We start from the raw sequence: 19,076 nt of genomic DNA on the forward strand, positions 1-19,076 counted from the left end.
TCTTTATCCTTCATCTTTTTTTTTTCTTGGGTTTGAGTCAGTTTGTATTTGTTCATCTGACGGATTTGGTCTTGTGGGTTCATGATGTTTTGATCTTAGGTTTTTTGTTCTTCTTTGATTTAAACCTCTAAGACAATGTTTGCTTTCCATTTGGTTTGCAATTTCCTCAAATATTCCTCAAATTTTAAAGCCTATGTTATTTTAGGAGTTGATATTGTAGTTTACAGAAATTGATACTTTTATACTATTCGTAGAAGAAGAAGGGGAAAACAGAAGGAATAAATGAAAAACATTATGGCATATGAGAAAGTAAGTCCATCTGATTAAGAAGAAAAGTAGCAGCAAGGCTTTGATTTATGCAAAAACTCAATAGATGATTTTTCCCCCTGAACATGTAAATACATCAGGAAAACACAATATTATTATTATTATTATTATTATTATTATTATTATTATTATTATTATTATTATTATTATTATTATTATTATTATTATTATTATTATTATTATAGATTACTAATGCTTGAATTAAGTATCGCTTTTTTGTTGGCTTTCATTTTTTACTGCTCTTTGCGTAATTCGTTTCTTAGTTTAAGTAAACATTGTTTAGATGTTTTTGTTAAAGTTTAAAAGAAAAAAAAGCGACCTTGGAAAAGAAAAACTATATGCATGACCAAGAGGAAATAAAAGAAAAGTGAAATAGCAAAAAAGAATACGAGCTTTAGTGTTTGCCAGCTTCAAATCATGTGCATATTAATAGCTACTGAATATTAGAAAAGGATTTAAACGGTATATGTTTTTTTTAAAATACAGTCAGTGGGTTTTTTGTCCCCACTAACTATTTTATTAAATAATCAAAATCCAAATAAGTCTGTATACAAATAAGCAAAGAAATGGAAAAGTCCAAACAAAAGTAAAAGAAAAAAACAAGACCATGAGTCAAGAAAGGGAAAGTAAAGTATCAAAATTTGTCTGATCTCCTTCTTCTCATCTGATACTTCATTGCTCAAGATCGTTGATGCTCTTGTTCTTCTTCGATTCTAGATAAGTTCATGTTAATTTCAATCACATTTCCCCTTTTTGATTTCCACTCTCTTAGCTGAATGTTTATGCTTTGTAGATCTTCCTTCTTAATGAAGTTCCAGCTGAGATTTGTCATCATTCTTCCAATTTGAAGATTTTCTTGAGGTATGTACCTTTCGTTATCAAGATCTCTCCTTCCTGTTGAGTTAGGTCAGATTCTGATGTGCACTGTCTATATCGTTGATATGTTGTTGTCATCTTCACATACCTTGAGTTTATATTGAAATCAACAGCTTTTTTAGCAACAGAATGAGCGACATAAGACACTGATACCACACAAAGCTCAAAGACCTGTCGATTCAGTATATTCCCAAGGATATGTGTCTTCCACATTACCCAAAATATCTGTTCTTTACCGTATGTGTTATGATACCACTTATGCGATGTGTGACATGTCTTGTTGCTGTTGTTGTGATATCCCTTCTTGATTTCCTGACTTTGTGATTCTTGATGCTTTATTGCTAATATCCATCTAAAAGTGTAATCTGCAAAATTGAACAACCAGTTAGAAAAAATTCCCTCTTTGTTCTCTTCCCAAAGGATTTGAACTAGAGGGCCTCCTTCTCTACTAAAGAACATCATCTCCTGCGTGGTCTAAACCTTGAATATGGCTCTTTCAATTTGTCTTCATTCAGTAACCTTCTGCCTTGTATATCCAGTTCCTTAAAATTGTTAGCTAGTATTTCTCCTTCATCAAGTGCCACATTAGCTAAATGGTCTTCCAACTTATTTCCCTCCCTGAATATATGTGAAACCACCACTATTTTGCCCTTCATAATTCTCCATATTTCCTTTACTATAGTGACTATCTGCCATGGTACTTCCCAGACCTTCTCCACAATATTCCTGAGTAATAGTGAGTCTGTTTCAATGAGTATCTTGTCCCTCTGAGTTGCCTCCAAATACTTCATAGCTTGTAGGATTGCCAAAGCTTCTGCTTGAGTGTTTGTGCTCAAAGGATCATCCATCTCCTTAGCTTGAACTTGAATAATGTCCCCCTAATTGTCCCTTACCTAGAATCCCCAAGAACTTCTTCCAGGATTTCCTCCAGAAGCACCATCTGTGTTAACCTTGACCTATCCATAGTTAGGTGGTTCCCAAATCACTTTGGTCACCTTAAGTGAATGAGTATATTTACTCATTGGTTCTACAACAGTGCTCCAATTGTATGGGGCATACTTAAATTTTTTCCTTCTCACCTTAATGAAACGAATCAAAGTATGCATTATCTAGTAGATCAATCTTGTACAAGAAAGTTTCCCTCCATGTCTCAAACTATTCCTCCTTTTCCACAATTCTCATACAACAATGGAAGGGACAACTTGAAAGGTATATCTTACATGTTGATTTGCAGGGATCTCCCACCATTTATTAATCAACTGCTTGATATGCAATTTATCAATAGTAATCCCTACTGGGCCACAAAAATGTTTCCATACCTGTTGTGTAGTTACAGAATGTAGGGAAACATGAGCTTGCCATAATTTCCACATGAAAAAGAATATTTTAATTGGTAACACTTTGATTCACATTAATCTATACACCTTATTGCTCTCCTTTCTCTGTCTCAATAGTTGAAAAGCAGATCCCACAGTAAACTTCCCCCCTGCTTCCATCTGCCAGTATGCCTTGTCTACTGCATTCTCTTTTTTGTGTTGGCTTATCTTTAGTAGAATATGATCAGCTATATCCTGAGGTAGTAAACTTCTCAATAGTTGTTCATTCCATTGCCCCTCTTCTGCCGTCTCCTTAACAAGAATAATTGATTGATCACATTCAAAATCTGGAGGGGTAATATGGTATAATGCTCCCAAACATGTCCAATTGTATAGCCAAAAGTATGAGTTTCCTTGCTTGATGGGCCACCAGATCTCATGCTCCATCTCATTTCTGCATCTCAGCATCTTCTTCCATGTATAAGTACTTGTTTTATCTTGTGCTAGCACTGCATGATTTTTCTAAATATACTTATTGTCACGATCCAACCAGAGGGCCATGACGGATACCTGGAGCTAACCTATCGAGCACCTATGAACATACATCTCATAATCACTTCTAGGTGGACCACAAAGATAGCTCATGGGTATCATAATCTGTAAGGGCATATGTCACAAGATAATGACACATCTCTATATACTTATCAACAACTATGCTATCACGATCCAAACCGATGAGTCGTGACGAGTGTCTGACCTCTAGTGATAATACCCCTATACTCATATCTGAACCATATTGAACATCAATGGCCCATAAGTGACTTAAACGGATCTTATACTGCCTCATGAAGGGGTGATATCATGAACTCTGTACATTCACAAACATACAAGCTGAAAGAACAGCGCAAGCCAACTAGGCCGCAACATATAATGTACACAAAAGAATAGGACCCGACAAGGCTACATCATCTGAAATACACATACACATGTCTATAGACCTATAGTGGAATAGAAAACTATAGAAAGGACGGGACAGGGCCCCGTCGTAACCATATGCATATATATCTCAAAAGAATGGCATACCAAAATAGACTGTAGCGCTGGATCGAATAGAGCGCACCAACTACTGCTGAATAAAGGTCCTACTGAGCGGGACCGCCTGTTTGTCTACCTATACCTGCGGGCATGAACGCAGTCCCCCAAGCAATAGGGGAGTCATTACGGATAATGTACTGAGTATGTAAGACATAAGAGTAACATAAGTATAAGCATAAGACTCATGAACGGAATCTGGAACTCAAAGCTAACTGACTGTCTGCATAGATTTGTATGAACAAGTGTCTGTATAACTGATAATGCCTCTGTGGGCGCATAATCTACACATTCTCAATGATAATTACGCTCATTTATATAAATATAGGTCATAGTGCTGAGAAAAGTTCAGCCCGATCTATATCCCATATAATAGTGTCGAGGAACGTACGACCCGATCCATACATCATATAATAATGCCAAGGGACGTACGACCCGATCCATATATCATCATCAAGGTGCACCAGCTGATCAGGTGGTTATGCGTATATAACGCCTATCTATTTTTCCATACCCCGTGTACATATATTATACGCGTATATAACGCCTTCTGGTCATGGTTCAATATGCATATGTATATGAATGCAATGCATAACTGAAATGTATACATAGAACTCTCGGAGTGACATAAGGTCATATTACCTCCGATGGACAACTTTCGAGCTCACATCATCAACATAAGTAATCTCAAGACCAATGAACAGAAGGAACAATCATACGGGGTAAGGGACATCAAAGACTGAAATACTCCTAGTGCTTCTAAGAGTAGAGTAATATGCAAGCTCATTTAATCGCTTGTTGGCTCATAGCATAGGATCATGCTAAAATGAAGAAGGAATAGCCTTAACATAACTTAACGTCTCCTTAATCGTTTAACGTTCTCCTTCCACATTCACAAGATCTACATTTAAAAGGATCATGCTAAGGTTAAGTCTTAAAGACACTCTTAAGTTTAAACTAGAATAATTCACGAGCTAGCGAAAATTGGGCAGCATTTCCCCTATTTTATCGACTTCCATTATATCATAAAACATCTCTCAATCAACAATGACATTATCATCAATTTCGTAATTAAGAGACTTCATTACATGCCTAAAACTCCATTTCATAACCAACACACAACAACAATTTCAATACAATGCTATATACACTCGTATACCACACTTCCTCATCATCATTACTACAATTCATAGCAAGATTATACCCAAAGTACCCCCAAAATTACAACTCAAGTCAATTTATTACCCATAACATCATCAACCTACCTTTGAACTTCCTCTTTTACTTTCTTTCCCTCAATCAAGTTATTCAACAACTAGACATTCTTAATAACATGGAAAAAAGTTCAAAAATCACCTTAATCACACCAGAGCAAGATTTGAATCAAATCATTCACTTCAGTGAAACCCCGACTTCAACACCAAAGAAAATCTTGAGTTCTACAAACCCTAGTGAGCCTTCCAACATGGATCCTTTGATTCTTGCTATTTGATCTATGATCTCTCTTGGGTTGTGTGGATATGCTTGGAGGAAGGTTCTAGGGCTTTTATGAGTTAGGGAAATATTGGAAATGAAATAAATGAACAAGGGTCATCCATATATATAAAAAAAAAAAAAACTAGCCTGACCCAATTATATGGCTATTTATACGGTCCGTATAAATGGACCGTATAATCCCACCATGGAATTACCCTTCTCTGGAAGGGTTATACGGACCATTATACGGGCCGTATAACTTATACGGAACATATAAGTGGTTGTACAACCCAACATTTTCCGAAACTTTCTCGTGTCGATTCGTTCAACTCCCAATCCTTATGGAACCTTATTGGTATTTGCATAATACTTCATTAACCATCTAAGGAGCCCTCTATCTCCTCCTCAAGACGTCACCAAATAATTATTAGCTCAATTTTTACGAAACCTTCTCAACATAACTTGCGTTTCACTTGCTTTGACAAACTTAGTTCCACACGCACTTAAGGTTATCAAATACTCTCCTTTATCTCATAAGGACTTCATGTTCATCTTAAGCTGATGTTGGTCTACTCACAATTCAACAAATCCGAAATCTCCGAGATGTAACATTCTCCCCCTCTTAGTAACATTCGTCCTCGAATGTTAGACTCTTAGGGATTCTACAAAAATTTCACCAGAGTTTACCCTGTAATATGGCACTACCATCTTGTCACAACAACCTAAAATATATCACCTCATAGGGCTACAACAACAACAACAACAACCATGGCCACACACAACCAAGAAAACATCAAAGAAAGCATTACATACTTGAGAAAAATGGTGTCTCTGCCTGAGTCTCCTCTGGAGGTGGAAATAAATGTGGGCACTTGAACTTCATGTCTTCTTCCGTTTCCCATGTCATTTCCTCTCTATTATTATTTCTCCATAAGACTTTAACTGAAGCTACATCTTTGGTTCTGAGTCTCCGTACTTGCCTATCCAGATTGGCAATAGGAACTTCTTCATAGGACAGTTGCTCGGTGACTTGAACATCATCTACAGGTACAATTCTAGAAGGATCCCTAATGTACTTACGAAGCATCGACACATGAAAAACCGGATGCACAAACTCCAACACAGAAGGTAGCTCTAACTCGTATGCCACCTTACCCACTATACAAATAATTTTGTGTGGTCCGATGTACCGAGCGTTCAACTTACCTTGCCAAATATCACCACTCTCTTCATAGGTGAAATTTTCAGGAAAACCCAATCGCTTACTTCAAATTTCAACTTGCATCGTCGATTATCTACATAGGATTTCTATCGATTTTGAGCCGCTAGCAATCTTTCCTGAATTACTTTCACTTTGTCAACTGCGTGCTTTATCAAATCTGGGCGAACTAACTGATTTTGTCCAACAACAAAACATCCTATAGGGGATCTACATCTTCATCCATACAAAGCCTCATAAGGAGCCATTTGAATACTGGAATAAAAACTGTTATGGTAAGCAAATTCAATAAAAGGCAAATGGTCATCCCAGCAACCTTGAAAATCAAGTACACAAGCTCTCAGCATATCCTCAAAGGTCTATATAGTACGCTCAGCTTGTCCATCGGTCTGCGGATGAAAAGTGGTACTAAGACTCACCTGAGTCTCCAATCCATCCTGAAAAGATCTCCAGAAATTAGCTATGAACTATGTTATAGCCCGTATTTTGGACGTTTGAATATTTTAAAGTAGTCGCGGAAAGTTAAGGACGAAACCAATTTCAAATATTTCATTAATGCACAAGTCGTTAAGAATACTATTTATGACCATTATTAGTATGAAAATAATGTGAGAGCCTAAGGACAAGAGGAGAAATTTGCAAAAAGACCAATGGAAACAATGTGGAAGGCTAGGGGTAAAATGGTCATATTGAGAAAAGTCGAGGGACGGAACGGGAATTTCACAAAAAAAATTATGAAGGTTCAAAAGGGGTACATTGGCTATGTGATGGAAAACCTAGGGGCCAAAGTGTACAAGACAAGAATTTGGATCATCTTTTAATTATGGAAAAATTTCATGAAAATAGAAGATCATTCTAGAGAGGGGCATGTGCCCCTCACATGCCTTAATTATGTGTCTATATATATATATGAGCCCTTATTAATTCAAGACAAGAACAAAAGCACAAAACACAACAAAAAAATGAGAGAGAGAGGGTTCGGATTAGGGGCTGGCCGAAACCAGCCCCTCAATTTTGTTCATGAGGCATAATTTTTTTCATGCTTATATACTAATTGGAGGATGCTTGTTAACATGGTGGAATTGTTGGAACAAGTAGAACACTTATATGGATGGTTTATGAGCCTTAACCAAGTGGAGAGGTTGAAGAATGAAGGTAAAGAACCAATCCTCTTTTATGTGTTATGAATATTGTTGAAGTGTTGTAGTATGTAGAATTGAGTGAAATTTGTGAAATATGTGTGTATTGGTGTGTGTAGCCGTGTGTGTGGGCTGTTTTGGAGTAGAAAGAATAAGTAAATTTTTCTTCGTAGTAAAATTATTGTTATGAAGGATTCATGCGTATTGTAGTATATGGAATTGGAAGAAATTCATGAAATATGGAATTGTTGGGGGTTGGCCGCATGGTCCCCTTTTTGTGTAGTTGGGAATGAATAAATTGTTGTTAGTATTTTGGTTGACGTCGTTGTGAGTTCTATGATGGAAAATGAAGTTTTGATAATCCAAGTTAAGATTTTAATTATGCGGGCTGATTTGGAAGCTAATGTGATTGTAATATAGTCGTGATGCGGTTTCTTGAATTTATGAAATGAAGTTGTAAATGAATGTATTGTAGCATAATGTGTGAATTTGGGAGGAAAGAATGTGTTTAGTGTTGTTCTCGGGTTTGGGGATGAATTCGGGTAGGTCGGGGTGTTGGTTGAGTTGTTTGTAATATCGTGTGAATTGTTTAAAGGTGTCACGACCCAGCCCCGTGGGCCGCGACTGGCACCCTACCTGGGTACCCAGACCAAACCGCATATTCATTTGCCAAGTCCGAGCATATTACAAAAATTCATAAAAGTCATATCAACAGAATTTATATCAAAATATGTCTTAAGCGGTCGCACAAATCAAAATGTCATATCGAACCCAAACTGAGCGGCGGAATAGACATCGCCGGTCAAAAGTGCAACATAAGCATAAGGGACATTTAGGGCCATCAAAACAAACGGACCGCTTTAAGACCAGAAAACAAAATCAAACAAACATATATAGGACCCTCGCCCCACATATATGACTACAGGCCTCTACGAACTCAAAACAAAGACATATGGCGAGACAGGGCCCCGCCGTACCCAAATAGTCAAATGTACAGAGTATATACACATAGCAAAAGGAGTCTGTACCAAAAGGGGACTCCGAGTCAAGAAGGAGTACTCCGAAGTAGCAAAGAGTGAAGCCTACAGTGGAGGATCACCAATATCTGCACCTGCGGGCAAGAAACGCATCCCCCGAAGAAAGGGGGTCAGTACGAAATATGTACTGAGTATGTAAAGCACGGAGTACAGAAATATGGATCAAAACTGAAAGCAAATCAGATAACAAAGTGGAGTACAAATCGGGATGTCAAAATCCGTATCAAAATCATATACGTATACATAATGCAAACGAAATCATGCAAACGCTTAGGAACGTGGTCGCCACTCCGACGCTGGCGCCACACACAGCATAACACCAGAAGGTTTCAAATCTCCGTATCTCCGAACACAAACACAAACATAGGTGAGCGTATCGCATCACGAGCCATATCACAGCATAACTCCAAACGGAACCCGGCCCTATGGCGAGGCCTCGGGAACCGTAACATAGCATACAGCCGAATTATTGTAAGACGCACGAATCATAACCGGCCCGGGAACCGGTGAACGAAGTCATAATAAGGCACGAACGGAGTCGTGAGCAAACAAATGCAATTCATATTTCAAACTAGCCTTTCAAAACTTAGTAGTCTCATAAGTCATTTCATAGTACAAAATAATCGAATACTTAGTCGATACAAAGTTTCATTTCACAAAACGTTTCCAAAATAGTACGTATAGCTCAAAACGTAACTTAGCGTATCGTAATATTCAAAACACATCCCGTAGGAGGAAGTTCCAAAATCGAAGGTATCATTTCAAACTTTATTCAAAAGGACAGCCCAATAAGACAAATAGGGCGTCTCGGGGTTAGCGGGCCCACCTCGAGTCGAATTGAGGTGGCGAACCTAATTTACGAACATTTAGGGGCCAAAAGTTCATACGTAATCATTTCTAAGTTACCCGACCACGTTTCGATAGGTTTCGGACGATTGGTGGCATTCTAGCCAAAATAGAGCCCTTAGGCTTCAATTGAATTGAATGAATAGTAACTTTTCTGTGGATCGGGTTTCGAGTAGCAGAGATGCTCCGGAGGTTCCAATATTCACCTAGCATACTAAGACATGCCAAACGAAGAAGTGGGAAGCTTTACATACCTTACAGACGTCGTATGCTCTCCCAAAAGTCAAGTCCCGTTTCGTCTGAAATCTGCAAATGGTCAAAGTTACCAATTGAGATTCTTAGGCTTAAAAATGCCATTAACTTCATTTTTGCCTGCCAAAATTTCGTCAGCATTTCCCCTATAAATCTAACATCCCCGAGACTTAGCTCGGCTCAAAATACATCAACAACAACAGCCCACACATCAACAACAACACAAATCATAATCAAACCACTCTAGCTTCAAAGTTCCACCTTATTACCTAAGTTGGCAACTTTTCATTTAAACTTCCAAAACTTCAAATCTATGTCCACATCATTATATTCATTTACTCATTCAAGATCATTCAATCACATCCCAAATATATTCCAAACCATATACGAAAGTTCCCGAAAATTCATTATTTTCCATATTTCATTCAAAACATCAAAAGTCACGACGAACATTCTAACTTGCGTCGTTTCATTCCGAATTCATTAACATCAACCATAAATCACATTTAAAGTCTTTAGCACCAACGATATACAATGATATACACAAATATACCAAAGGTATATACTTTCCGATAACGTTCCGAAATCCTTTTCCAACGCCAATTCAATTCATTAATCATTCATTTACGTTATAACGGCCACTACGACACAACTAAACAAACTAAACAAGATCAATTCACATTTCTTTCCCCTTCTAAGGGCACACGGCCAAACACACCCTTTTCACACGCACACGCCATGCACAAACACAACACCATCCCAAAATCTTCATGCAACATCAATCACTATAACATACAAACCCATTTCATAACATAAAAACATAGATTTCTCACCTTTTTCTTGAAATTCCGATTTGCCGCAAACGCGCACCTTACGCCAAACTAATTGTACCCCGTTGAAGAGGGTCTTGAGTACTTCACAACTAGGCAAGAATCAAGATTTTTAAGGCTAGAATCAAGCTTGCCAATTTTTTTTTCTTTTCTTTCTCACTCTCGGCCGAGAGCCTTTTTGTGCTCAAAGTTGGAGTTGTGAAATTTTTCTTGATAATTACTAAGTGCTATGTTGATATATATCCATTTAGAGGTCATGTACATAGCACATGACTCTTAAAGGTGGGCTTGGACCTCAACTTGGCCGGCCACTCCACACTTTGGGCCTCAATTTTATGTTCAAATTCTCTTGGCCCAATTCATTAAACGTCCCGTTTTGTAATTCCCGAAACTAATTTCCGAAATTCCAAATTTACCCTCGGCCTTCCCCGATGTCTTAACATTAATGATTCCACAACCAACATAGTCATATTCACCAAAATCAAAAATATTTCCTTATAACACACAAGTCTTGTTTATTTCTCGATTTCCAATTATACGAAAGCACGGGACATAACATTCTCCCCCCCTTTAGAACATTCGTCCTCGAATGTTAAATTGACCTCATGGGGTGTCATACTACTCCGGGAGGGTTCTCTTTATAGATGTCCTTTATTGATTTTCCAACATGGCCCCTTTCACCACGTCATGGGGAAATTTTCACATCAGTGATTCAAACGCCTTCCTGATTTATTTTCTCATACCCCTCGTAATCATCGAACCATAAGATATATTCTTATAACAAACGAACGCTTTCCAGACATCATAGTCAATATCATTTTCTTTGTTACGCTGCTGAGTTTCTTACCACATCGTCGTAATCTCACTTTACTTCATACCAGACACTTCATGCCAAACAGATTCAGCACTAGGGCCAGACGCGTATAAGCATATCAGACGGATTCATAGTCAACATCAGAGGTACGGAAGTATATCAGACAAGTCTGAGATCGGAGTCAGACGTACAAAGGCGTATCAGACGGATTCGTAATCAGAATCAAAAACATGAGGATATACCAGACAGATTCATAATCGCAGACAAGATCATATCGGACAGGTTCGAAATCAGAATCAAATGTACAGAATTGTATCATACAGAGTCGTGATTAGACAGACCGAAATGTATCGAACATACGCGTGATCAAAATCAAACGCACAGAAGCATATCAGACGGATTTATATCCAGAGTCAGACATTCAGAGGTGTGCCAGACAGAAACGTATCCAGAATCAGACGCACAAATATTCATCAGAAGGGAACATAATCGAGCTCAGAAATACAGAGGCGTACTAGACAGAGCCTTATCGGAATCGGGAGTGCAGAAGCACAACAGATAGAATGTCGAATTAGAATCAAATCGCTCCTATTAAGGTTCCAATAATTCATGAGAATTTCCCCTTTATTGGTAAACTTATTCGCCAAGTTGTCACACAAATTGTCTTACGTCTCGTGTATCGACTCTTTCAAGGATTCCACTTGTTCACACTGCTTACCTTCCATCTTCCTACCCTCCATACTCATTTTCTCTTTCAGACATCGTCATTCTAAACTGAATTATAATGTACTTAGGGATTTCCTATCCCTTGACAACTTTCGGATCGTCGCCCCCGCTTCGCTTCATGTATTCGGTTTAGTAAAACCTTCCGTCTACCACAACATTAGTTGCCGGGTCTCGGCTCTTAACCCACTTGGGCACCAAACGAAAATCATACATACACACATACACATACACATACACACATACACATACATTTACTCATATCTTACTGGCGGGCATCTCTGACCGTTATTCGAATTCGCTCAATTTCCCGAGCGATGTTGTACCTTTTATTTTTTTTTGCCCATTTAGTCCGCCTCGTTCTGCGCGACTCCCGAAAGGGCACTAATTCCTCCACACACATTCTATTTACCTTTTGGTTACCCAAAATTTCCATTTATATTTATCGCACTCTCACTTATGAAAAACTTTACATTACTTCCCAGGGGGTCACCCATCCCAGAATTGCTCTGGCTTGAGCACGCTTAACCCCGAAACTTTCATGCATTTTGACGCGTTAGGGCTGATATAATTCCATCAATTTCCCCGCACGACCTTTGTCACGAAATTTTAGGGCCAAACGGTGTCTTAGCAAATTTTTCGGGAAGTTTTCGTAGTGGGTCCCACTCCGACCCAAATAGGTCGTGTGCTCTCCTAGCTATGTGGTTCTCATTTTAGCCTGCCAAACTCCCTATATTCGCCCCCCACATGCATAGATAGCCGCCTCGAATATTTTCATTGATTCGGATTCTTACCCTACTTTTACTGACACGCAGAAATAAAACATCGCATAAAATACTAGAATACAGACCTATCATTGCACATATTCATTCAGAAAAAGGGTAGTAATATACCTGGGTCTGCGTCTGGTGATGCCTCTGGGTCACGCCGACCAGTCAAAGTGTATATGCGGTTCGAGGGACCGCTAGAACCTGAACCGCCACCGCGGCCTCGACCGCGTCCTGCCGGTGCTGGCATACCTCGCCCTCCAGGGCGTGCAACAGATGGAGCAGATGATGAACCGGCGGCTGACCCTGTCGGCTGAGCCACACTACCAGAACCGCTAGCCAACGGACAGTCTCTCATAAAGTGGCCCTGACCACCACAAGAAAAACAAGCTCCAATCGCTCGATAGCACTCCCCAGGATGAGACTTCCCGCAATGAGAACAACGGGGCCTGGGTGGTCTGGCATGGCTGGGACCCCTGGATACCTGTGAACCTGCCACCCTGGGACTCTGACCGGCCCCAGACGGTCCCGCACTATCCAATCGCTTATTAGCAGACTGCGTGTCCCGGCCTAACGGAGGGAAGTATCCACTGGACTGGTACTGAGACTGCCCGCCCCGAGAATCTCCAGGATACCCCGCTGATCTGGCCCTCTTGGGCCGTCTCCCATCATACTCTCGGCTGGGCCGATCTGCTCGGTGCCGGTTCTCCATCCCCTGGGCGTAGGCCTGTAGACGGGCAATGTCCATATCTGTCTGCAATGACACCGCCATACAGCCGTCAATCAGGTAACGATCCAACCCCATAACATATCTATGCATCCGATCAGACATATCAGCTACCACGGCAGGTGCATACCGGGCCAGGGAATCAAACTCCAAATTATATTCACGAACGCTTCGACCCCTCTGCTGCAAATGTAAAAACCGATCAGCTCGCTTCCGTCGTAACTCTGGGGCCAGAAAGTGGCGGGTGAATGCTGTCAAAAACTGATCCCAAGTGGCTGGAGGGGGACCCTCTCCCCTAGACAACTCCCAAGTCTCGTATCAGTGGGTAGCAACATCTCGAAGTCTGTGCGAAGCCAGCTCGACCGACTCGGTCTCTGAGGCCCTGACTAAGTCCAGTGAGCGCCGCATCCCCCGAATAAAGTCATGGGGGTCCTCGTCGTGCTTAGACCCGAAAAACTCTGGAGGGCCACATAATAGAAACTCCCGAACTCTCAGGCTGTCCCGCCTGTCATCGTCATCATCGCCCCTCCGCCCGCGTCTGCGAGCCTGCCCTGCTACCAGTATAGTCAACAACTGTACAGCCTCTCTCAGGGTCCTATCCTCCGCCCCAGGATGAGGAGCTGGAGTCTCAGGAGCGGGTACACGGACCTCTGGAGCTGCTGAAGGTCCTGCTCCAGGCTGTACTAGTGGGGGTGTAGCAGACCCTTCAGAATGAGGTACAACCTCGGGCAAATCATAAACACGAGCCCGGGTAGTTCGCTGTGCCTGGCTAGACTCTCCCATCCTCGCTTTGCCCTTCTGGGCTGCCGTTAGCATCCCCTGAATAAAGTCATGGGGGTCCTCGTCGGGCTTAGACCCGAAAAACTCTGGAGGGCCACATAATAGAAACTCCCGAACTCTCAGGCTGTCTCGCCTGTCATCATCATCATCGCCCCTCCGCCCGCGTCTGCGAGCCTGCCCTGCTACCAGTGTAGTCAACAACTGTACAACCTCTCTCAGGGTCCTATCCTCCGCCCCAGGCTGAGAAGCTGGAGTCTCAGGAGCGGGTACACGGACCTCTGGAGGTGCTGAAGGTCCTGCTCCAGGTTGTACTAGTGGGGGTGTAGCAGACCCCTCAGAATGAGGTACAACCTCGGGAAATCATAAACACGAGCCCGGGTAGTTCGCTGTGCCTGGCTAGACTCTCCCATCCTCGCTTTGCCCTTCTGGGCCGCCGTTGCCTTCTTCGGAGGCATCACTGCAAACAAAATAACGGGTCAGATCAGAATGACCCTAATAGCACAGCTTTATCGCACGATCTAAGATTCCAAAGAAAGTAACATCCTAAATGCCCTGTAGCTTCCTGTTTATAGATGTGTTGCACAACACACCGATAAACAAGACTCTACGAGACACGTCCTGCAGACATTCCGAGGACAAACTGCTCTGATACCACTTTTGTCACGACCCAGCCCCGTCGGCCGCGACTGGCACCCTACCTGGGTACCCAGACCAAACCGCATATTCATTTGCCAAGTCCGAGCATATTCCAAAAATTCATAAAAGTCATATCAACAGAATTTATATCAAAATATGTCTTAAGCGGTCGCACAAATCAAAATGTCATATCGAACCCAAACTGAGCGGCGGAATAGACATCGCCGGTCAAAAGTGAAACATAAGCATAAGGGCCATTTAGGGCCATCAAAACAAACGGACCGCTTTATGACCAGAAAACAAAATCAAACAAACATATATAGGACCCTCGCCCCACATATATGACTACAGGCCTCTACGAACTCAAAACAAAGACATATGGCGAGACAGGGCCCCGCCGTACCCAAATAGTCAAATGTACAGAGTATATACACATAGCAAAAGGAGTCTGTACCAAAAGGGGACTCCGAGTCAAGAAGGAGTACTCCGAAGTAGCAAAGAGTGAAGCCTACAGTGGAGGATCACCAATATCTGCACCTGCGGGCATGAAACGCAGCCCCCGAAGAAAGGGGGTCAGTACGAAATATGTACTGAGTATGTAAAGCACGGAGTACAGAAATATGGATCAAAACTGAAAGCAAATCAGATAACAAAGTGGAGTACAAATCGGGATGTCAAAATCCGTATCAAAATCATATACGTATACATAATGCAAACGAAATCATGCAAACGCTTAGGAACGTGGTCGCCACTCCGACGCTGGCGCCACACACAGCATAACACCAGAAGGTTTCAAATCTCCGTATCTCCGAACACAAACACAAACATAGGTGAGCGTATCGCATCACGAGCCATATCACAGCATAACTCCAAACGGAACCCGGCCCTATGGCGAGGCCTCGGGAACCGTAACACAGCATACGGCCGAATTATTGTAAGGCGCACGAATCATAACCGGCCCGGGAACCGGTGAACGAAGTCATAATAAGGCACGAGCGGAGTCGTGAGCAAACAAATGCAATTCATATTTCAAAATAGCCTTTCAAAACTTAGTAGTCTCATAAGTCATTTCATAGTACAAAATAATCGAATACTTAGTCGATACAAAGTTTCATTTCACAAAACGTTTCCAAAATAGTACGTATAGCTCAAAACGTAACTTAGCGTATCGTAATATTCAAAACACATCCCGTAGGAGGAAGTTCCAAAATCGAAGGTATCATTTCAAACTTTATTCAAAAGGACAGCCCAATAAGACAAATAGGGCGTCTCGGGGTTAGCGGGCCCACCTCGAGTCGAATTGAGGTGGCAAACCTAATTTATGAACATTTAGGGGCCAAAAGTTCATACGTAATCATTTCTAAGTTACCCGACCACGTTTCGATAGGTTTCGGACGATTGGTGGCATTCTAGTCAAAATAGAGCCCTTAGGCTTCAATTGAATTGAATGAATAGTAACTTTTCTATGGATCGGGTTTCGAGGAGCAGAGATGCTCCGGAGGTTCCAATATTCACCTAGCATACTAAGACATGCCAAACGAAGAAGTGGGAAGCTTTACATACCTTACAGACGTCGTATGCTCTCCCAAAAGTCAAGTCCCGTTTCGTCTGAAATCTACAAATGGTCAAAGTTACCAATTGAGATTCTTAGGCTTAAAAATGCCATTAACTTCATTTTTGCCTGCCGAAATTTCGGCAGCATTTCCCCTATATATCTAACATCCCCGAGACTTAGCTTGGCTCAAAATACATCAACAACAACAGCCCACACATCAACAACAACACAAATCATAATCAAACCACTCTAGCTTCAAAGTTCCACCTTATTACCTAAGTTGGCAACTTTTCATTTAAACTTCCAAAACTTCAAATCTATGTCCACATCATTATATTCATTTACTCATTCAAGATCATTCAATCACATCCCAAATATATTCCAAACCATATACGAAAGTTCCCGAAATTCATTATTTTCCATATTTCATTCAAAACATCAAAAGTCACGACGAACATTCTAACTTGCGTCGTTTCATTTCGAATTCATTAACATCAACCATAAATCACATTTAAAGTCTTTAGCACCAACGATATACAATGATATACACAAATATACCAAAGGTATATACTTTCCGATAACGTTCCGAAATCCTTTTCCAACGCCAATTCAATTCATTAATCATTCATTTACGTTATAACGGCCACTACGACACAACTAAACAAACTAAACAAGATCAATTCACATTTCTTTCCCCTTCTAAGGGCACACGGCCAAACACACCCTTTTCACACGCACACGCCATGCACAAACACAACACCATCCCAAAATCTTCATGCAACATCAATCACTATAACATACAAACCCATTTCATAACATAAAAACATAGATTTCTCACCTTTTTCTTGAAATTCCGATTTGCCGCAAACGCGCACCTTACGCCAAACTAATTGTACCCCGTTGAAGAGGGTCTTGAGTACTTCACAACTAGGCAAGAATCAAGATTTTTAAGGCTAGAATCAAGCTTGCCAATTGTTTTTTCTTTTCTTTCTCACTCTCGGCCGAGAGTTTTCTTGATAATTACTAAGTGCTATGTTGATATATATCCATTTAGAGGTCATGTGCATAGCACATGACTCTTAAAAGTGGGCTTGGACCTCAACTTGGCCGGCCACTCCATACTTTGGGCCTCAATTTTATGTTCAAATTCTCTTGGCCCAATTCATAAAACGTCCCGTTTTGTAATTCCCGAAACTAATTTCCGAAATTCCAAATTTACCCTCGGCCTTCCCCGATGTCTTAACATTAATGATTCCACAACCAACATAGTCATATTCACCAAAATCAAAAATATTTCCTTATAACACACAAGTCTTGTTTATTTCTCGATTTCCAATTATACGAAAGCACGGGACATAACAAAAGGGTCTGGAATATTGTTTCGATTGGGTTTGGATTAGAAATGGAATGTATGACAATGATGTTGGTTTGAGTGTAAGTAGTCGAATTAAGTATAAGATTATGATGTTGAATTGTGTAGGAGTCGCTAATGTGAAAATGTGTTTTGAACCTCTTATTGGTGTGTTAGTATCCTTGTTGGTTTGGCCGGGTTAGATTCCCGGATGGTTGTTGTTGATTTGGGGCCGAGCCTTATTCTCGGGATTGGTACATCTACAGAGGAGATGCTGCCGAAATTCCGGCAGAACATAAGAAAACATGTTTGAAAGGTTAAGGCAAGTATGTGACAACGAGTCTAACGAATGAATGAATCCTTTTGGACGTAGATTGACAGGATGGATGAAACCTCTTGCGTGTAAGCAAGCAAGTTGGATGCGTAAGCACAACCAGTTGGTCGTCGCCCAGGTATGTGAGGCTTACCTTTATTTCTTTGGCATGCCCTAGAGCTATGTAGGATATGATATGACATGTATCTTGAGGTTATTCCATTCTGTAATTCTGAGTATGTCTGTGATCTGTATGCCCTCCCTAACTTAAGAGTCAAATAATTCCAATGGGTAAATCATGACTTAAGTATCCCGACGTACGTATGATTCCAAGAGTTCTATTTGATTTGATCCATAACCATGTCTAAAAGGTAGTCAACCTGAATTACGGCTTTGGTATTCCAAGAAAAACTTTTGAAATGATTGTAGAGCGTTCTGTACTTCGAACGCTCGTAACTTCTGTATACTAACTCCGATCGACCCGAAACTTGTTCTGGACCTTCATGTGCCGATAAGCATTTTGCTATAATCCTTTTGATATATATATATATATATTCAGACCTAGGTGGTCGGTTATAAGTATTATGATGCAAGCAATTTGGAACATGTATTTTGATTAAGTAAAAGTGACAAGTATTTTGATAAAAATATTTTGATATCATTACTCTGAATTACGTATTTTGACATAAATATCCCAGTATGAATGTTATGATATGATTACCTCGATATGAGAGTCTACATACACGTACGAGTATTCTTATATGAACGATTTGACACCAGTATTTTGAAATAAATGCTTTGAAGTGAATGTTCGAATATGAATATGTAATCCGATATAAATATTCCGTACAAGTATTCTGATATAAATACTTTGGATATAATTCCGTTGATATAAAAACATTTTGATTCCGGTACGTACTCGGATACAAGAATCACAAGATGAGGAATCAGTTACGACTAATTGGCTACGAACAATCTGATAAGAATATCTTCTATAAAC

The 19,076-nt window shown here is 40.5% G+C and overlaps 1 protein-coding gene across 1 annotated transcript; it reads right to left on the reverse strand.

Moving 5' to 3' along the window:
- Nucleotides 1-1,555: 1,555 nt before the first annotated feature.
- Nucleotides 1,556-2,051, reverse strand: LOC132612227 (uncharacterized). Its single transcript, XM_060326543.1, has 2 exons — nt 1,684-2,051; nt 1,556-1,568 (listed from the first exon to the last, which is right to left on the reverse strand). The coding sequence occupies exons 1-2, from the start codon at nt 2,049-2,051 to the stop codon at nt 1,556-1,558; spliced, it is 381 nt and encodes a 126-aa protein (XP_060182526.1).
- Nucleotides 2,052-19,076: the final 17,025 nt, after the last annotated feature.

This window comes from Lycium barbarum, chromosome 1 (assembly GCF_019175385.1).
Source record: "Lycium barbarum isolate Lr01 chromosome 1, ASM1917538v2, whole genome shotgun sequence".
NCBI classification, from domain to species: domain Eukaryota; kingdom Viridiplantae; phylum Streptophyta; class Magnoliopsida; order Solanales; family Solanaceae; genus Lycium; species Lycium barbarum.